This window comes from Calonectris borealis, chromosome 1, assembly GCF_964195595.1.
Source record: "Calonectris borealis chromosome 1, bCalBor7.hap1.2, whole genome shotgun sequence".
In the NCBI taxonomy this organism is placed as follows: domain Eukaryota; kingdom Metazoa; phylum Chordata; class Aves; order Procellariiformes; family Procellariidae; genus Calonectris; species Calonectris borealis.
The window spans coordinates 188,149,580-188,170,461 of record NC_134312.1 but is presented as its reverse complement, the minus strand read 5'-3'; the positions used below and the strand labels follow the sequence as shown (position 1 = coordinate 188,170,461).

General features: G+C 48.8%; 1 protein-coding gene, 1 long non-coding RNA gene and 2 other non-coding genes across 4 annotated transcripts; 3 read left to right on the top strand and 1 right to left on the bottom strand.

The window, feature by feature from the left end:
* Positions 1–6,782: 6,782 nt before the first annotated feature.
* Positions 6,783–11,148, top strand: TPT1 (tumor protein, translationally-controlled 1). Its single transcript, XM_075139579.1, has 6 exons — positions 6,783–6,952; positions 7,320–7,393; positions 7,850–8,040; positions 8,776–8,881; positions 9,347–9,463; positions 10,917–11,148. Exons 1-6 carry the CDS (start codon positions 6,925–6,927, stop codon positions 10,917–10,919), a joined length of 519 nt encoding a protein of 172 aa, XP_074995680.1. The 5' UTR covers positions 6,783–6,924; the 3' UTR covers positions 10,920–11,148.
* Positions 10,722–10,851, top strand: LOC142078113 (small nucleolar RNA SNORA31). The gene has a single exon (XR_012672123.1). It is a non-coding gene; the product is annotated as a small nucleolar RNA SNORA31 (small nucleolar RNA).
* LOC142077660 (uncharacterized) lies at positions 11,027–20,446 on the bottom strand. The gene is made up of 2 exons (XR_012671957.1): positions 19,960–20,446; positions 11,027–16,656 (listed from the first exon to the last, which is right to left on the bottom strand). It is a non-coding gene; the product is annotated as an uncharacterized LOC142077660 (long non-coding RNA).
* Positions 11,876–12,011, top strand: LOC142078114 (small nucleolar RNA SNORA31). Its single transcript, XR_012672124.1, has one exon. It is a non-coding gene; the product is annotated as a small nucleolar RNA SNORA31 (small nucleolar RNA).
* Positions 20,447–20,882: the final 436 nt, after the last annotated feature.

Sequence of the window (20,882 nt, the reverse complement as noted above, 5' to 3'; positions counted from 1 at the left end):
CCAGTGCCAGAATTTTAGGAATAACACCATTAACATGTTGCGTGCTCTGATGATTATTTCTCTATTCACAAGACCGAGAGCTCACACCACATAACAATGAACTAAAAAGCACACAGCCATGGACTAAATGGCAGAACTCAATTTCAGGCTTCAAAGCATTTGTGAAGCAAATGCCATTTTGAAAAATGGCAACTGAGTGAGTTTAACACGGCAGGATTAGCCCCTCTAATGGTTAAAAACTCAATAGATCCAAGCTCATCACATGGCGATGCTAATTATCTGTAGAGAATGGTATTTGTGTGCAGCATCCAACTGGCCAGGAGCCCAGAGAGGCTGTATCAGTTACAGGCCCAAGATCAAATTTCTCTTGCACTGGTCCTGGGGCATTCCATGTGATATGGGAACGACACCAACACCGGTGGAAAAAGCTCTGGCCTCCTACCAAGGCGAGTGGAGCCCTGCTTGCCATCCACCGGCTCCTGTCCCGCCATCTAGTGGGGTGTCTCTGTATGTCACAGGCACCCAAATAAGTAGAAAGTCTGGAGGGCAAACACAGAGATCTAGCGGGGGAAAGTCTTCTTTGAGGCTTCTCTATGGGGATCGCCAAGTTAACTGAGGATACAGTTCAGCTCAATGTCTTCGGGGGGAAAAATTAGGCAGAGAGGTTAGCTGGCCTTAGAAAAAAGCTGTTCAACTTTAGAGGGGTGTCTGTAGATAGAAGTTGTAACCTTGGCTCAAGTTGCAGTAAAACCAGCTGCAGTGTGAGATGGAGCCATGAGCAGCCTCTCTGGGACCCTCTTCCTCCACGTCTCAGCAGCCATGTTTGCGCTCAGGCCCTTCCCTTGGTCCCCGCCTGCATTACGCTGCAGCCGTGCCGGGCCTGGCCCTCTATCTTGCTGGTCCCAGCCCTGGCTTGACTTCGGACCTTGGTCCCACTCTGCTGGCCTCGCTGGGGCACTGTGGGACTTGCTGGGGAGGACACTGCCCCTGCCTGCCTCGCCACCACCCGTGCTCCCAGCTCCCCTCCCCTTACATAGCAGGCCTGCTGCCTCATTCTTTGCAAAGCAATTGAAGCAGCCAGGCATGCACTGATTTTTTTTTTTTTTTTTTTTTTGTGGATGAATTTATAAATCTTCCACTCTGCTGTAAAAGCAGATCTCTCTGCAGAGAGATTCAGGCTTACTGCCTGCAGATTAAGCAGGGTCCCAGCAAGCACAAGTTAAATCCCTGCTCACCTTTCCCTTAGGTTTGCCATGGAAGGAGCCCTTTCTGCAGCATATCTCTAATCTGAGTCAAAGGACTGTACCGCATATTGTATTTAAATAGGACTAAAGTAGGGACTCAAACCAGGATTAAAGCTCTGGGTACTGCAGAACCTGAATGCTTCTCCCTCTTGTGCACATGTGATTTCCACCCAGACCCATCTTGCCATGCAGGACAACAAACACATTCCTCTCTGACAATGTCTTTTTTCCAAACCCTCTTTCCATTCTGAATAGGGATACCAGGATATTATTTTTATCATCCCAATCGTGTAACCAGTCTAAACAGGTGTAAATGACAGCACATAGTTCATCTAAGAATCACTGGGTGATGCAGAATAATGCTAGAAAGGACCTAGAAGCAGTCTGTCCCTCTGTTATGGGGCAGGATCAGCTATTATCTGTGTCATTCATGGTCGATCTAACATGCTTTCTGATCTCAGCTGAGCAGGTTTCTAGCCTATTCTCAAAAACCTGCAGGGACAGAAAACTAGTAGACTGCCTGTTCCTTGCTTCTCTATTGACAGTACTAGAAAGCATTTCCAATTCCTAATCTAAAACTCCCTTGCAGCAAAATAAACCAACTCATATTCCTTCTACTCATTCCTGCTGCTGCTCTTCTGAACCCTTGCCAATTAGTCCGTAACTTTCTCAAAGTGCGTTGCTAAAGCTGGAGTCAGTGCTCCAGAAGGTATTAGCAGCACTGAACAGAGCTCAGCCCCTCACATCTTTAAGATAGCAGAAGTTTCTTACATGTAACATCACCACTTATATATTCCTATATGGCATGGGCTTTCCTTAAAACAGGTAAGGCAGATGATATTAGGAAAAATTTCTTTACTGAAAGAGTGGTCAAGCATTGGAACAGGCTGCCCAGGGAAGTGGTTGAGTCACCATGCCTGGAGGTATTTAAAAGACATGCAGACATGGCGCTTAGGGACACGGTTTCATGGTGGACTTCGCAGTGCTCGGTTAATGGTTGGACTCGATGATCTTAAAGGTCTTTTCCAACCTTAACGATTCTATGATCCGCCAGTAACCCAGATCTTTTTTGCAGAATGGCTGCCCAGTTCTCTGTCCTGTGTCTGTAGCTGATCATTTCTGCTCTGCACTCAAGAGCATGACATCAGAGCAGCCATATGGAGTGCAGCATCAGCTCAGCGTCCCCTGGCATTTGCCAGCAGCAGAAGCCTAGGGAAGAACAGAGGACCAGGGCCAGCATAAGGCAGGACTTCCCCATACACCCTGTCAGCTTCTAGCAGCGTGTGGCTCAGAGCTTGCCTGAACCTCGTGTTGCATCTTTGTGTTTAAAAGTCTTCGATAGATTTTCCTTTAGTAAATTTGTTTGACTGCTCATTGACCTACTGGCCTTGTCCAAGTGCCTTCTAACAATTCAGGCCATTTGTCCAATGTGTCAAGATCATTTTTTCATTCTCGTCTCAATCTCCAATAAACTTGTGGTCCTTCCCAACCTAATGTTGGCTGCAACCTTAATGAATGCATCCTCTGTTCCAGCATTCATCATATTAGTGAAACACTGAATGGCAGCAGACCCAAGACAGGAGCAGGCCTTTCTACCATAGTTCTTTTAGTCACATGGATGTTTATAAGGTCACTAAGTCTAAAACGTGGCTGCAGCTCTGGGCAGCACCTTGCTTCAAAGTTCTTATCTTAGCAATTCCAGTCCTGTTTTTCCTGAAAACGCACTACTTGCAGTGCAGCCTGACACCCTTGCACATCCCCACTGGCAGGGTTTTAGGTAAGCTGAACTGGTGCATGTAATGTCACAGATGAAAAGGCTTTTCGTTGCTGTTTGAAGAAGTGCAGCCAGCCATCAAGCAAAACAGAGCTGTGGGTGTACAGCCAAGGATGATGCAGAGGACTTTCAGGGACCCAGCTGCAACAGGAAGAATTGTAAATGCTGTAAACGGCAGGGTAACACCACCTACTTTTCTCCTGAGTGCAGGAGGGGTTGTTGCTGAACTGAAGACCTTTCTTGTATTCTAAAAAGTGATGCCTTTGTCTGGGATATCTTCATCTATCTAATCCAGTCTAACATATTCTATTTATTTGTGAATAGATCAGACCCAATAAGCTACACTGACGATCAAAGCTCAACTCTTTCAAGTACCAATCTTGGGATCTGGGATTCTGGCTTAGTACACTGCCAACGTAGATCTAAATTATGAAATTTGGCTCAAGATCCAAAAGGCTCCAAGGATTGCCAGGGACTGAAAGGCTGGCTATATTGCGTAACCTAAATACACCTGAAAGAGTCAAACTGATGGCCTGGTTTTCTTAGGTCAATTCCCAATTAAAAGGAAGGTTTAGCACCTAGAGATCAAATCTTTATTGCCCTGAAACTCCCTGGCGAAAGAACTTGAATAAAACCGGTTAGAGCTACAGTTTCCATCTGGGTGGGTGGAATGAGGGGCTACAAAGTCGCAGCTCCTGTCTCAGTCCTAAATTCCAGTCAGATTTGTGAAGACACAAGCTGATCACGGGCTTGTCATGCATCCTCTCTCCGAATGCAAGAGCCTTCGTGCCAGGAGATGCGCTGGGGAAGGGGACACTGGCACAGACAGCCCTGCCAGCCTCTCCGCAGTGCCAGGTCTTGCTCAGTTGTTTAGTGTTCAATTTTCCAGTTTCTCCCTACCAGGATATATTTTTTTTTTTAGGACCCTCTCTGCCGCATCCAGCAAATGATGTAAAATATCACCACTACTATGTGACTTTCACAGCCTTTTACAAAGGTTAGAAGAATGCATTGGTGCCATCCCTTATGTCATAGCCCAGCCTCACCTCTCTCCCTCCAGCCTCACCTCTCATTTATTTCCACTGCCTGCACCTGACAGGAGACTTAGCTGCAGGCAGGATCTCCTCCCTTTTCATACAGCTCAATGGAAGTTGCCACAATGGGCTGAAAACGTACCGTTTACTTAGAGAAAGAATGGCAAAGTATCAGCTCTCATCTGCCATTTTCATCCAAGACACAATTAGTTGAGCACAGTCATATCCAGATGCTAATATTTGATGGAAGTGAGTACAACTGCAATAATTCACGACTAACTGAGATGTGTCTTCCATGAGAAAGGCTTCTTGTGAGACTCTGCAGACACCTGCCTCGAAAATCCTCCTCAAACGATATTAAAAGCCTCATCCATAAAAACACAGGACTTCCATCAGTCCTTGTGGATTTACATGTCTCTAAAGATGAGGTGCACCGTCAGGAAAACCTGTCACATCATTTTAGATGTCAGTCGGCACCTAAAAAGACCCTGCTGCGGAGGGACCATCTTTTAACCTACCATTCTGGAATGTATCAACCCTGGCTGGATACAAGAGGTGCCTGCTGCTTGCACAGAAAGCAGGTGAGGAACACTAAGGTTTTCTTCAAACGACACTGATTTCTGGGGGAAAAAAAATTAAAGAATGCATTTTCTAATCTAGTTCATCAGCACATGACATAATTATCTGTTTATATAGCATCACAGGAAATTTTCAGCACTGGTACCTCGGTGACGTGCTTCTTGCAAAGCCTACAACAATTAAAATATCACTAACTTAGTCCTGGAATTTATTCAGGGTTGTCTGAGTTTAAATCAGTTTTAAAAGCAACTCAAAAGGATGCAAAACCTTGTCATGTCAACACTCCTAGTCTCATTTAAAGCTTTTTCAACTTGATTTTGATTTAGTTTAACTCTACACCAAACTGGTGTTCACACAGGAGCCTTGACCTATTTAACTGACGCATTTTTAAATAATATCTTCCATTTCACAGCTGCAACTCTGAATATAGACCTACAGGCAAAGCAACCCAAAGGCCCATCTGCCTTAGCGGTTGTGCCAAAAGGTTTCTGCCCTGACTCCAGTAAATTGAGTCAACCGCTGAATTTGTAAGAGGTTTCAATACTACTACAGAAATATTCATTTTTCTAGAACAATCTCTTCAAAATAAAACCAAACTGAAGCACACCTACTAACTGGATGTTTTTAGCTGCATATTACACTACAGAGAAGGAGCCAAATGTTCCCGTCACTCAACCCACTGCTAAAGATGCAAGTTGCTCTTTTTCTACTGTGGTTTGTAAAAAGAGGGGCTATCTTTCATCAGGCCACTGAGAAAAAACAGATAAGCTTTTGGGCAGAAGCCCCTTCTTCAGGTCTGAAATAGCAGCAGTTGCCTAATAGGTGAAAAACAGCAGAGAACTTATAAATTTAACTAGATTATGTAAGCAGCTAGACCATATGAGGAAGAAAGGGCACTGATATCTGGAGCAAAGGAAGGGATAGCAGGGGAGGAGGAGATAAAACGCGAGCTTCTCTGGCACGCACAAAGCAAGCAATGAGTAATTTACTGCCTGAGGAGGGTAAGGGACAGGGATAGGAGACACCTATGCCCTGGTGTCTCTGTCAAGTCCGAGATCGTTAGCAGCATTAAGCATTTTAGGTCCCATCATGCCTTTTGAAGGTATTTTCTCGATATCCCCTAAGAATCAGGGTTCAAGGGAGGTCTACATTTATTTCAACTGTGACAGGCTGCTGCAGGAAAGTATGTTCAAGGGGGAGAAAAAGAGGCCTAGGTATTACTGTCCCCCTGCCTTTCATCTCAACCCTGACTGCTGGGCTTAATCTCACTTATCTGTGGAAAGATAAGAAAAATATACCTGCCCCAAGCAGTCCTTTTACAAGCGCAAAAGCAGTGTCTCTGAACATACCCAACTCGATTTATCTGAGGAAGTAATAACAGGAAGAGTCTAACAACGTCTTAATTATTTGTCCATTAAAAAATATCATTCATTTGGAGAAGGCACAGCACTCAGTACAGTGAATATATGTCACGGCCTTTACAAGGTGTCAGGAGCTCCTCAGCAGCGAGTGAGCACAGCCCACATTGCAGTAGTCATTACAGATGATGGAGACCGTAGCGAGACACCCTGTAGGTGAGAAGGCAGCAGCCGGAGGCGGTCAGGACAGCCGATACACACGTTATCAGGCTGTTAATGGAGTGAGCACAGCAAATGACATCGTGGCATCCCCGACTGCGGTGGGAGACATGCAGCAGCGCTTCCTCGAAATGCCTGGGAAAGGTTCGGAGCGCTTCTCCTTGAAAACTGAGCTTGTGACAGAGCTGGAGAGTAAGATTCATGCCCCGGTCAGTGAAAAAATAATCAAGAGGAAGAAGGCTACGGCCGCTGGCAAATCTGCCAGTCAAAGCACAGCAAAGCCCACCACAGCGACAGACCGTCCTCACGCCCTGCCCTCGGCTGAGGGCAAAGAGGGCTGGACTTCCACCGCAGCTTCCCCTGCCTCGTCAGCACAGGCATACCGCCGCCCTCCCGCCGGCACCGCTCTACTGGCGCGTGCGGGGAGGCGGTGTGCGCTGCAGAAGCCTCCCCCCGCCCTCCCCAAAGGCCGCTCTAACGGCCTCGGTAACGGCCGCCCCCGCCACCAACCGCCTCCCGCCCAACGGCCGCGCGGGGGCGCCGCGAGGGGCGGGGGCGGTGGGAGGAGGGAGGGAGGGAGGGAGGAGGGCGCGCGTGCGCGATGACGCGCCGGGACGTGCCCGCTATATGAGCTCCGGCAGGCGCTGACTCGGCCCTTTCCGCCTCGCTCCCGCCCGCTCTCGGGTCGCTGCGCAGAGACCCGCGCCGCCGCCGCCATGATCATCTACCGGGACTGCATCAGCCGTAAGGGCGGTGGTGCGGCGCGGGGGAGGGGACCGGGGTCGGGAGGGGCGGGCGGGCGGTTGCTCGGTCGGGGGAAGCGGCTGGCCGCGGCCTGGGCCCGGCCGCTGGGCCTGGCGGTGCCGCGCATGTGCAGTGCGGACGGCCACGGGGGGGGGGGGGGAGGGGGGACGGGGACGATGACGGGACGCGGGGGGGGCCGCGGTGTCCGGGCTGGAGCGCCGGGCCCTGGGGTGGGGGTGACGGGAAGCCGGAGCGGAGCATGGCCCGGAAGGGCGCTGAGGGGAAGGTGGCTGCGGGCCGGCGCGGGGAGGCGGAGGGTGGAGGCTGACGCGGCGGCGCCCGCCTGTGTGTGTCTGTGCCCCCGCAGAGGACGAGATGTTCTCGGACATCTACAAGATCCGGGAGGTGGCGAACGGCCTGTGCCTGGAAGTGGAGGGGAAGGTGAGTGGCCCACCCGCCCCCAGGGAGGGTGGGGGGAGGCAGGCCTCGCTGCGGTGACTCAGGGCCCGGCCACTGCGTGGAGCCGGGCCTGCCGGGCCGGTGACAGAGGCAGGGTTTGGGGAGAGGGGGCTGACTTCCCTGCGAGGGGCCCGAGAGGGGGAGATCCACCACGGCCAGGTGCCTGTGGCCGGGGCAGGGCCGGCTACTGTTGCAAGTGGTGTGTGAGAGAGCCCGGGTCAGCCGAGCTGGAGCACAGCACCGGCGGTGTAACGAAGCTTTAGTCAGGCACCGGGAGAGGAGCCTGGCTTAAGAAATCTGTGCTCGGGCTGCAGTCAGATTCCTTGCACTTAAGTGTGGCTCTGAAATCATGCCCTGCTGTCAGGTCATAGATGTGTAAGAGCGGTAGCATTAAGATTTTTGCAGAGCCGTTAAGTTTTTTGATGTCTCTAAATCTAGATGGTCACCAGGACAGAGGGTCAAATTGATGACTCTCTAATTGGTGGCAATGCCTCTGCTGAAGGTCCTGAGGGAGATGGAACAGAAGCCACGGTCATAACTGGTGTTGATATAGTAATAAACCACCACCTTCAGGAAACCAGCTTTACAAAAGAATCCTACAAGAAGTACATCAAGGACTACATGAAAGCGTAAGTGTTGGTTGGCTTTTTCTTTAAATGGGACGGCAAAATTGTTAGGTTGCTGAGATTTTAAAAACAGTATTGAACTTTATTGGTAGTAGGTGTTCGTTCTGATACAGGTGCCAAACTGGGTGTGAACTTGAATAATGTCTTAATACTTGGCAAAACTGGAGCTCTAACAAATTGATACTGGAATATCCAAGTTTATCTTGGCTGAGGTAGAGGACCTAATCATGTGCTTTGGATATTATTTGTAACTTTGCTGTTTTCTTTCTGATTCCTCTATGCCAGACCTTCATGGGGAAGGGGGTGGGCTTGTGAAGAAAGCTTCAGGAAGCTTTTCTAACTTGACAATTTAAATGTCCAAATATAATGTGTGTGAATGGAACTTTTTGCTAATTCAAGGTATAATTTTTGTGGCTCAGTGTTTAGTGGGTTAGCACTAAAGGTGAAAACACTTTCTCTGTGATACTCATGGATAGTATTCTTGATGCTGTGGAAATGGCGTGCTAATTTTTGTCTACCACTACACTAGAAGTAAAATGAGTTTGATATGAGTGGCAGGCACTGTTCTGCTAACTCACTAGCAAAATTAAATTAAAATTTGGGGGCTTTGAGAGGGAGAGGGGGAAAAGCAGCAAAATCAAACAGTTTGACTGCAAGTAACTCTTTCTGCTATGATGTGATGCTGCACAGTGAAGTTATTAGGCTAGAACATGTTTTCAGAGCTTTTTTCCCTTCCAGAATCAAAGCCAGACTTGAGGAACACAAGCCAGAGAGAGTAAAGCCTTTCATGACAGGGGCTGCTGAACAAATCAAACACATCCTCGCTAACTTCAAAAACTACCAGGTAATGAAACTTATGTCTCCTTACAGCAGTATTGCAGTGATACAAGCTGCAATTGATTCATCTGCTGAACTAGCTTGTGGAGAGTTTTGAGGGCTCTTGTTGTGAGGGCATCTAACTTACTCTTCTCTGAGAGTATTAGGGACTCTGAGGGTCAGGGAGGAGAAACAGTGGAAGACTCTTAGGTGTTTGGGGATCTCATTTCAGCTTGCAACACTTGTAGATAACTATATTTGTAGTCATCAGAAAGATGGATCACTTTGGCCCCTGCTGTGTCTTACTCTGCTGTTCACAGCAGCGTGGTAAAGTTATGTGGTACTAAAATGGACAAGCTGCAGAAAGCAAAATCCCTGCAGCTGGGCAGGGACATGTCTAAACTGAACTAGTAGATGTTACAGCTTTCTTGTATAAAAGGCACTTTCCCTGGTAGTAGCTCATTAAATGTCTCAGTAACACATTTCTCTGAAGTTCTTTGTAGGAGAGAACATGAATCCAGATGGTATGGTGGCTCTCCTGGATTTCCGTGAGGATGGTGTGACCCCATATATGATTTTCTTTAAGGACGGCTTAGAAATTGAGAAATGTGTAAGTACTGACTTGAATTGGATGAATGCGCCTAACTACATGATTAGCTCTTTCAGTGCATCACTTGTTCTGTCGTATCCCTGTTAAAGTTGAGCAGTAACTGCCAGTTTAAAAACCTAAAGTTCATGTGAGCACGGCCTAATTGCTGCTTCATATTCTACAAAGTGTCTGAAACTTCCCTTGTATACTAATGAGTCATACTCAAAGGAGATGTAGTTTCACTGCAATGATTCATTGTGACTTAATGGCTAAGAAATGCAGAAGGAGTTGCCTTGGTGAGATGTGTGTAGTTGGTAATGGTTTTAAACTATTAGATTAAAGACAATGTCCTCTGAAATGGAGCACTTCTACTTTGGATCCCTCTTGTGGGGGTTAATTCTGAAGTACCTTATATGATCACGTTTCATCTTCTTTCACTTAGTCTCATGCCCTTATTTTGTTATGCAAGAACTATCTGTTTAAATATTGCCCTAAATTTGGGAACATGGTAGTAGTTGACCGAATACTTAACCTTATTCTATCTGGAATCTCCAATTGCCTGAGCTCAGGCAGCTCCTGCAGTCTGCTTTCTCTTTAGTTACTCCGGGTTGGAATGTAGTTGCAATGAAACAGTATTTGGATCCCAACACTTGCATTTTTTGGCTTATTCTGAGAGCTGTGGAATTCACTGTAGACTAGCAGTGTGGGATCACCAATTGCTTTGCCCACTGATTGCAGACTTATGAAGCCTGTTTATAGCCAGCTAAATTTATCTGTAAAGCCTCTTACAGGCTTTCTGGTATGCAAGTCATGTAAAGATGAACCAACTTCTAGTGTGGAGCAGTAGTCTAACTAGAGGAACACTTTTATTGGCCCAGACACACAGTCTCCTGCAGCTTGACTGAAGGGTGATGTCTGTCCTGGACCCCAGAATAGGCAGTCACCTGAAAGGTACCTCCTCTGAGCAGAAGCTTGTGTGCATCTCCCCTACTTGGGCAGACCTTTTGGATGTGTCATTCGGATAACCCCATCCCCTTCAAGATGGGGTAAAAGAATACTAGCAGGGTGTTCCAGGGGGCAGAAAACTGTTCCAGCTTCTTGGTACAGCTCTTGTAAGAGACAGCATGTACATTGTAAGCTTTAGTACTTGTTTAGGACATGCTCTTATTTGAGAGGAAATCTGAAACTTGGTGTGTCGAGCAAAAAGGGTGTGAATGAGTATCTTGCCTGACTTGCTCAGCAGCTGATGCCAGTTGCTCTGTATGATCGTAGAAAAGCTCAGCATCCTCTGATAGACCATGAGCACTTGTCCTGTTGCTCTCTGGTTTGCACTAAGATGCAAAAATAACTTCCTTGCACTTTCTGCCTGCCTGACTGTGGCAGCTCGGATTGAATTAGGGAATACACAAATAAGTTACACAAACTTACCCTGATTGTCATGACCTTGAACTAACACTTGCTACTCTTGTTTCAGTAACAAATCAAACAGTATGGTTTTGGATCACCTGTCTTCATAGCTGGCTGCTGTTTCTTCTTCATCGGCACAACACCAGGAATTGGCAATGTCTAACAACTGGACTGATGTCATCTTGAGCTTTATTCAGTTATTTTGACCCTGATTTGGAGTGGAGGCATTGTTTTAAAAAAAAAGAAAAAACAAAACATCTGTCATGTAGGTTGTCTAAAATAAAACTCATTTAAACCCATAGGTGATGCCTTTTGGTCTAGTGTTTCTGAGGGGTTTGCAGCAAGATGTTTGTCCGAGGACTTGGTGCTGTCAGTAGTACAGCCTGGCCCTAGCGTGCTACAACTTGACTGTCTCCAGACAGACCTCATGTAGTTTCTACCTGTGGCATTGGAGTACAAGAGCAGGCTGAGGGGAATAAGGCAAAGCTCAAGAAATGTCATCGTAGTCGAGCGGACCTTCTTCATCTTTCACGATTGCACAGAGACTTCTATCTCTGGAAGATACCAAAATTAATTAAAAAACCCCAACAGAATGGAGTATGTGCTACTCAAGCTGAGTGCTGGCTGAGCTGCTTTGTCAGACAAGGATATCGAGTCTGCCCTCAGTTGCAGTATGACTTCAAGATAAAGGGAGGAGGATGGATGGAGCAGTAGTCGTAACACCAGCAGTCTCTGAGCCCAGGTAGTGGGAACATTGTGGGGAGGGGGTGAAATTACTAGGTTTTCCAACACAGCCTGACTGTGGTACTAGCTCCTCTGTATTTGACAGGTATTCAGGAGCAGATTAACTAGAACTCAGTCAAGTTACAGGATTTCGGGTTTTTCTGTACTTGCTTTCTCCTTGAGGAGAGAAATGTCAGAATGGCCTAGCCCTATCCTAGGCTTATCACAAAGCAGGTGCGTGTCTGGGCATGAGACTTACCCGAGTATTATAACTTTGGTTCCTGCTGTGTTCCTTGTTAGGAAATGCATCTATTTGACAGACCTGGAGCAAACGGCCATTGCTTCTCTGGTTCTTGCTGAGATGCAACAGTAATGGGTTCCTTGCGCTTTCTACCTGCCTGACCTCGTGGCAGTCTGGATTGAATAAAGGAATACAGATTCCTTCACAGAGCCTCAGCGGGGGCAAGGGGGTTTATGTTGCTGCTGACAACACGATTGTGTGTGCCTGACCAGGGATGTTGCCTTGGACTCTAAGTCATTAACTGTTCCGGGTATAGGAGGTTAAGGCCTGAAAGGGGAGGGCATGACTGACCCACTTGCTAGCTGTTGGTCTGTGAGGCCTCTGCTTCAGCAGAGTTTTGGCATCTTGGCTGTCTTCTGTCAGGTTTTGGCCCCTGGTGCTGAAGGACTGAGGTAGAGGCAGGTTTCTGCAGGGGTGAGATAGATGCGGCAGCGGGATGGGAGGAGTGAGATACTGTCTGTGGAGGTGGGAGTGGAGTGTGCCCTAGTTATCTCGGAGGTTCCTGTCTGGTTTAAACACACCCTATTTTAGTTCTGTGGGAACTTCATTTACATATCTTTTTTTTTAGCTCTCCCAAGAAAGGGTCTTGGGGCCAGCTGCGCTTCTGGCTGTGGTACAGTTTTGGTGTAATCTGAGCAATGTAAATTATTGCTCCTCTACCTTCACCCAATGGGGCTGAAAGGCAGGGAGGCAGGTTCAAAGCCTAAATAAAATAACTGCCAGCTCTTGCTTTTCTTGCAGAGGATTTGTTTAATGGGGCCAGGTGAGGATGCTATCTTACCCTTCCTGTTGCATCTTTGTTAAAAACTGGGAGCCTTAAAGGAAGGGGGGAGTAAGCACTTGCTTAGTTTGAGACTTTTGCTTCTCAGTGGAGTAAGTTCAGTGTGGGCAGGGCAGTGCTTGTGTGGCCATGCAGCCCCTGCTCTGGCTGTGCAGCTCCTAATAGCCCTGGCTCCCACTTCCAGTGAGTCAAAGCATTTAAACTGAGTGGAGCTGAGATGTGAGAGTGAAAACGGTTCTTCCCCCTGCCTGGCTGCTTGGCTAGTTATGCTGAGGCTTGGAACCCTGGGCACACCTGGAGCAAATTGCTGTGTGGCAGCTGTGTACAAATGATGAGGTGCTGCTTTGAAGAGCAGGTGCTTAAAAGCATGATGAGCAGTACAGCCTTGCTGTGGGTTGAATGGCTTAGGGCAAATTGCATGCCATCCTGTCTATACTCCAGGCTAATTGGGATGTTTAATTGGTGTGTGCAAACGTGCCTGACTAGTGTGTGACATGCTCCTGTCAGTCTCATATGCTTTTCTGCATGGCGGAGCCTCTGATGGGAAGTCTCCCTTCAGCCTGTTGTAGGAAAGTGTCAGTTCAAAGGCTCTTGAGATGCAGGATTTTGTTCTGTTCGTCACTCCAGCGAGCTGCAAGAGAAGTGGTTTTGCTGCTGGCTGCACCGCGCTTCCCAAAAATGCCTTGCTGCCTTCAGTTTCTCAGGGAAAAGGGCAAGTCTTGCTGCTCTGCAGTGTCAAGCCTCCTAGGCACCGGGGAGGAGAGGTTAAACCACACTTGATGGCAGGGAAGGACGGTGGCAGTGACAAGGAGCGGTCTCAGCCATGCTGCTGAGGCAGCTGGGCGAGGGAAAGTCGGGATGCAGCTCCTTGCGTTGGGAGTTGCTACATGCCGTTAAGTGGGAGGCCCGTGGCTGGTAAATGCACTTGTTAACAGTCGGTGACACAACTGAGTTGGAAATGAAGTCAGTGTATTTCCTCGTAACCCAGTTCCTCCTCTTTTGGCCCCTCTTCACTTCAAGCAGCTGTTTTCTGGGGCTGCAAAGCTAAAGTGATTTGAGAAGACAAGGCTTCATACTGTGTAATGCTACAGCTTTGGACTTACTAAATTGATGAAAATCCCCCATCATAACAGATTACCCTGGTGCTGCTTAAACACAGCCTGAACAGAAGGACAGCTTTAAAACCTATCCCCATCTTGTTTTAAAACATGTGCTTATCAGGCTTGTATCTCACATTCCTGGGAAGATATTTTCTGTGGCTGGAAGGGCTGTGGAGCTGGGAAGGATCCAAATAGCTTTTCCCGTGAGCCTCACGGAGCGGGTTAAGCAGCTGGGTAGAAACCTTTCCTCTGCTGGCTTGGGTCTCAGCCCTGTGCGGGGCCAGGAGGCTGCTCCTGCACCCACCACAAGCCAGCTGCTGGCAGTGGAGGGAAGGCTGATTATAAAGACGGGGAAAAAACTCTCCTGCCTTCTTAGTTTCGTACTTTTGTGGTTAAGGGAGTGAGATCTTGGGGCTGGAGGAAGCAGCTGGGCACATGTGCCACGGTCCCCTTGGCCTTTTGCCCTCCCACCCCACTTGTCCCCTTCAATGCCTGCTCTTTGTTTCACAGTTTTGCTGCCCCAGCTGGGTCTTGACCTGTCTACAAATCCACTCTTTTGCCCTCTCAAAGCATCCCCGCAGGGTCTCCAGCCCATAGCCTGTGTGCAGGGGTTCAGCCAAGCGCTGGCAAAACCCTAACCCTCTGGCGGGCCAGTGACTGTGCTGTCCACATCCAAACGCTGCTGCAGCAGCTTGTTGCTCCTTGGCTGCCTGCTTTGAGGAGAAAGGATGCAGGCTTAGGGATGTTCATGCAGTGGAGGGAACACCTGGTGTGCTGGGAGGGGCGCTGGTGGGGCCAGGGAGAGCTGCATACCCCCATTGCCCCCTCGTGGGTACCCAGCTGAGCCAGCCTGGCTCCATGCCTTGGCTTTGTCCACTCAGCATGGGCAGGGGGTGGATGCTGGAACCGAGGTGGATGATGGTCCTGGAGCCTTATGCAGCCCTCAGGTTTGGCGAAGAACCTGCAAAGGGAAGATTTTAAATTGGGTGAATGTATGGAACAGAGTTGGGTTTAGTTTGGTTTTCTTTTTTCCACATGGTTTAGTTCAAGGCCAGGAGGGACTTACCGTAAGTTTAGGACATGGTTGTTGTCAGAGAAGTAAAATTAGATTATTTTTAAAGATATAGAAAAAAAACCTGCAACTTGCTTCCTTCCCTTAGCAAGACTCCGACTGTTGAGCTGGCTCAGGCCAGCCCGCTGCAGTCCTGGCAGCATTTTCAGCAACAGCCGTCTAGGGAGGATGCTTTTATTAAACAGCAATATTGTCTGCATCAAGATACCTCTGCTTTCTCACATGCTGCTGCAAGATGCCTCCCTCCTCTCCCATGGACCTCCAGCTGCGCTTTAGCTCTGCAGCCGCTTCCCTGGAATGTGGCTGCCGTTGTAAACTGGGGTGTTTTGCCCTGCACCAGCCGGCAAGTAAATCTCCACATCACCTGCTAGCCCACAGCGGGAGAGCAGCAGTTAAACACTGTGTTCATTTAGCTTGGAGATAAATGTCTCGGTAGGAGGAAAAAAAATCCTAGCCGAGTCTGAAAGTCTTTGCCATAAACAGCCCAAAATCCATTGCCAGGAGTGCAACCGTGCTGGTTTGTGGTCCCTGTGCCTTGGCTGGCTTTTGGTTGAAACCGCAGCTGGAAGCTGTTGTGCAAAGATCACAGCCAAGTGGCTGTGGCCAGGGTTGGGGGCCTGGGGGAGCTTTTCTTGGTGCCAGCAAATGCTGGTAACCTTGGAAGTGTGTTATGCAGGAGCATGGCAGGGTGTTGTGGAGGATGCGTGTAGCTGCTGGGTGTTTTGAGCCATTAGAGCTGCATTCATCACCTTCCACTTCTGGCAGAAAGGAGCCAAAACACGTTTAAACTGATGCTAAGAGGCCTTTTTAGACTATTTTAGTGTGTGATACCAACCTCGCAAACGAGGCAGTGGCTGAGCACGGTGAGAAAAATGATGAGCAGTTGTTTCTCCACAGCCCTCTTGTTACCCTGGGAGCCAACAGCTTGGGTTCACCTCCCTGTCTGCCACCAGCAGCGGCGGGAGGGAGCACTGCTAGCATTTTGGAGAGCAGCCCCTTTCCTCCCATTCTCAGCAAGGTGAGGGCATGCTGGCAGCCCTGCCAAAGCAATGCAGCTGTTTGATTTTTATAGGGAATGTCCAAAAAATTGAATGTCCAGAGAGGATTTAAGAATTAGCTTCCCAAATTCTTTGTAATAGAGCAGTCGAGAAAAGGCCATGTGAAGCTGGCTGCGTCCTCCCTGCTCACCATGGATGCTCAGCTAGCAAAACCCCACTGTTGCTACTGGAATAGTCTGGTTCAAGGGCTGAGGTTCATCTCTACCTACAGCTGTGTCTGCACCTGGGCTGGGCACCCTCGGTCTCTCCAGTCGAGGCAGGGAGGGATGATTTCTCTGCCTCCTGCAGCTGTGAGGTTGCTGCGGGCTGCAGCCATAAAACTGCCTGCAGCTGCGGGTGCTTGGTCAAGCTGCCCATAAAAAGGTGTTTAAGGGGGCTAGCGTAGCCCTTCACCCATCCGCTTTGGCTGCCTCAGCCCAGTGGCTGCCTCCTGGCAGCACGTGCCATCCAGTTCACCTGTTGTGGTGGGGCTAAGAGTGCTTTGACCCTCATAAACCCACCTGATTTTTAAGCCAAACAGGCAAGATAGCAGCCGCCCACAAGAAGAAGGGTTTTGTGTTCATGGCCACCTTGCTTATTGCGGGCCAGGCAGCAGGAGGAAAATCCCGTGGCTGGGGGTGCCTGGGCTGGCGGACCCTGCATGGACGCAGCCCTTGCTGTTTGCAGCCTCTCCCAGTGCTGGAGTATAAATGGCCTCTTCCCAGAGCTGGGCTTGGCCGGGCGCTGGAGGGAGGCTTTTCAGGAATCCACGCTGGGTTTTATGTGAGCCTCTCTGGGGGGAAAAAAAAAAAAGACGACCTTAAATTAGACGTGTGAAGCCCAGGGCGCCAACCCTCCCACCACAGACTGGTGGGGGCAGCTGGATGGGTGCAGCCATAGACCCAGGCAGCTGAGGAAGGGCTCTATTGTTTCCTTGTTGCTTTTAATCAAGGCTTTGCCCTTGCCTCTTCCTCGGGTCCTTGGTACTTGGTTACCTGTCTCGCAGCTGCTGAAAGCCTTCCCTGCCTCCTGGGCGTGCTCAGGTCCCCGTGGAAATCCCACTCTCAAGAACGAGCTCCAGAGGTAAAACTAGTTAATGGAGTAGAGGTGAAAAGAAACAGTCGTTCCCTTCCTTTCAAGATCGAAAGCCAAATACTGCAGCTTCCCCCTTCTCCCATTTATTTGCCTATAATTGCAAACACGTCAGCTGCAAAAGCCCAAACTCCTGTGTGACACCGTCAGAAGCAGAATGCCCCTCTCAGCTGGCTCCACTCCTCCAAAGAACACATCTTGGCTGAGCCACTCCTAAGACCAGTACGACCAGTACCAAGCAGCTCCTCGTGCTGAGATTTTCTGAGCTGGGAAGAACAGGGTTGCTGTAAGTTCAGCTGCTCATGCTCAAATCCCGCTCATCAGGCAAGCTCTAGGTGTGGTTAGCTGAAGCGATCCTCGTTCATTGACCCCTCTGGCTTGTGGGTGCCCTGTGCTCCCCATCCAAAGATATTTACCAATTCCCTATTCCAAAATGCGATGAACTCAAAAATTTTTGTGTTTGATGAGAGCTGAAGGTGGAAGAGTTTGACCTGCTTGAGCCAGACAAGAGATGAGAACCCTAAGACAGCTGCTGTAGCACCGGGTGCTGAGCTCTTCTGGAAAGGGCCTTTTTTGATCTTTTCTGTTGGAGTTTGTCATCCTTGTGCAAATGATTAAACACTCCCAGAGAAAGGCTGACCCCACAGTCTTGGTTAGGAGAGCCAAGCGAAAGTCCTCCAGTCCTGCCACCGGTATGAGAAATGGGGCAGGTTGTACCCAGCCACAGCTCTTTGAAAAGCTCGGGAAGCAGACCTATCTTCCAGCTGAGCCTGGAGCAGCAGCTCAGCCCTGATATACTGCATTAGCGAGAAAAACGATTTGTTAGGTGTCAATAAATACCGTGACTAATGAAAAATGCCATCCTGGCAACACTGACGTGAACGTGGGTGGGCATAGCTGACACATGCAAAAGGTACGTTCAGCTGGAGGCAACTCCAAGCAGCTGGTGAAGACAATATGTAGCTGACTCAAAGCGTGGCTGACTTCTAGGGAGCATCCACTGGGATCAAAGCAGCTAGTGAGCACCGATCCCACTACGAGCTTCGTGTCAAAGATGTGGTGTCGGCAGCAGGGGTCTTGTAGCCACGTTACTTTTTGCTGGTCCACAGCTAATAGTCACGCTTGGTAGTTTCTGCTCCCATTCCTCGTGCAGTCCTGCCTGTCCCGCCAGCAGCCTCCGGGCTGGCTGTAGGCAGGGCTGCGGAGGAGGCAGGCAGATGTTTAGAGCTGTGAGCTGGCGGGGAGGGAAGCAGGGCAGCACTGGGACCAGCCTGTCCCATGCTGGGTTCAAATCCACCCCCCTTCTCCACGTAGCAGTGGCAGCCTCCAACTCGCACCTTCTCACCCATTCCCAGCCCATGGCCCCAGGGATGTCTCTGCTGGGGCAGCTGCATCGCTGCCGCCTTGCATCAGCTCAGGCCCATGCTGGTACCAGCTGGGCTTACAGAGTATAAAATTTCTGATGACTCAAAGAATTGGTCATTCGGGAGAAGTAATGCTAGAGAGTAGACATGCTTTTGATCTCATTTAATGGCATTTAGCACATTGATACTCTGCTCGTGCCTATGGGACCCGCTTGTGGACGAATGTTTCGACCACCGATAGTCATGAACATCTGCACAAGCTGAGTTCAGCAACGAGCAGAGACAGCAGCACATGGGAAGCCCAGCAGGGAATCGGTGTTCATCACTGATGTGAGTTCAGAATTTAAATTAATCCAAATGTGGGGCCAGGGAATCAGACTTGAACGCCTACGAGCCGCCTCCTCTTCTCTTTCGGCAGATGGCAATCCTGCTAACTGCACTTGTGTAAGGTCCCCTTGCAGAACAAGCAGAGCGGAGCTGGAGAGTTTTTGCTGGTTATTACATGCTGGATCCCAGTGAGGTTGCTCCAAACGCTAAATCACTATCGCAGCCTCGCATGAAGTTAGACTGGTCCTGCAGTACCTTGAGTTATTGCAGAAGGGAGAATGTGGGGTCCGCAGCAGTGTGTCTACCCTGCTGCTTCTGTCTCCAGGGTGGTTTGTGCTGCAAGATCCTGTGGCTTGGCTGCAGGCTGGATGATGACCTGCCAATGGCACCTAACTCCATCTCCGTCTTTACTGTGCGCTCCCACCAGGCAGGAGGCAGCAGAGTCCTTGAATGCACAGCACAGGTCTTGGTGTCAGCACAGGAGAGCATCTTTCATCCTCTTGGTCAGCGCCCCTGCGGGCTCCTTGTGCCCTTCTCTCATGCCACGTGGATTTTGTGGCTGCTCTTGGGGCTAAAATTCCAGTTGCACACTAACAAGCTAGAAAGCCTTCAAAATCATGCAGGAAACAGGAAAAAAATGCTTCACGAGCTGCCTGGCTTCTAGACTGTCCGCTGGAAGTCTTTTCGTAGTTTATCCTGGTGTAATGTTTCCCAGTTGTTTTCTGAAATGGTTTCTCATTGTCGTGTTCCCCTTTAACCTTGAAAACTGGCACTGCTCCAGAGAAGGCTGCAAGCGAAACAGGGGACCTTGGCTTTCCTCAACCTTTCTGTTCCTCGTTGGTTGAAAACTCCATGTTTCTAACGATGCCCATAGGAATAATTTTTTTGTAAAAAACATAAAACGCATAAAAAATGGCATGCTCTTTACACTTTCCATTACTGAAAGTAGAGCCTATTATTTACCCTGTTCAAAGGCACTCTGCAGATCAATAAAATACCTACTTTACTTAGATCTTCTGGCATTTCATGCTGACTATTATGTCCCTCTCAACTGAAGACAAATTGTGAAGCAGTGAACTCGCATAAAACCGAAAATAGAAGCAGATCCAAAATACTTTCCTGCTAAGCTGGGTATCCTGCTGGGGATCCCACTAAAGATAACCTTTTCCCTCTGAAACAGCATGGTCATTTTTACCTGTGGCACTGAATTACAACACTACTAAATCAGGATTGCATAGCATTCCTCTGCATGGTTTTAGAAGATCACGTGAGGAGCAACACAAAGGAGAAGCTGACCTAGACTTTCTAGGTACCTTAGCTGCTCAAACAGGACACGAATCCAACAGAGGAGCCCAGCTCATGACAAGCAAGGGTTCTCATCCTGCATGGTTGTGAACGCAAGTCTCCGGAGGACTCGAACAGCACGAGGAGGACAGCGATGGGTGCAGGCTCTGGCTATTGCTGGGGAGCACATCATGTACTGTAGCAAGACAAGGAGGCTGACTTCCAGTGTTACTCTCGGCATCCTCAGATATTCCCCGCAGCCGTTAGCAAGCTGGGTCCTGCTCATAGAGCCTGAGGAGACAGGAGTCAACACACACATCCCTGGAACATGATCTGCTCTTCACTCTCGGTAGTCCACCTCCTATAGTCCACCTCCTAGGAACTGGACACTTCATGCCACAGGAAGCTAGGCACCAGCAGGAAGCACATCCGTAGAGAGATACTTACACAAACAATTCTAGAAAAAATGAATTGAGCGAAATTAAAATATGTGACTTATGCATACGAGGTCAGAGTTGTTTTACAAACCTCCGAAGGCATTTGACCCCCCTCTGAACCTTTCATTGCTTCCAAGTGGACTGATAATGGAATGTTTGCTTTTCACACAGACCTATTATTTTATTAGTGTGTGCAGAAGTGATGCACACATCTGAAGGACCTGAGGGAATGTGAAAGCTGTGCTGTAAAACCTCACCTTCTGCTTCATTTACAGGTATATTAATGAGTTGTTTTCCACTCTGTTTTCTTTGCTCTTTTTTTAACATAGAAGCTTTGAGAATATAATTAAATAGTCCCATCCCATCTCCCTCCCTGCCCCCTCCCAAGAAGGATGCTGAATGGACAACCCTTGCAATGTGCATTTAAAAAATGGGGGAACAGAGACACAGATACATTAAGCAATCTTCCCCAAAACACACAGAAACCCCGTGCCAAAGCCAGCAATAAAAACATG

Excerpts from the sequence above, each read along its gene's own strand:
- TPT1 (XM_075139579.1), top strand. The coding sequence starts at position 6,925 with ATGATCATCTACCGGGACTGCATCAGCC. Across the intron at positions 8,041-8,775 it reads ATCAAGGACTACATGAAAGC|AATCAAAGCCAGACTTGAGG; the intron begins GTAAGTGTTGGT and ends TTTCCCTTCCAG. Across the intron at positions 8,882-9,346 it reads CTAACTTCAAAAACTACCAG|TTCTTTGTAGGAGAGAACAT; the intron begins GTAATGAAACTT and ends ATTTCTCTGAAG.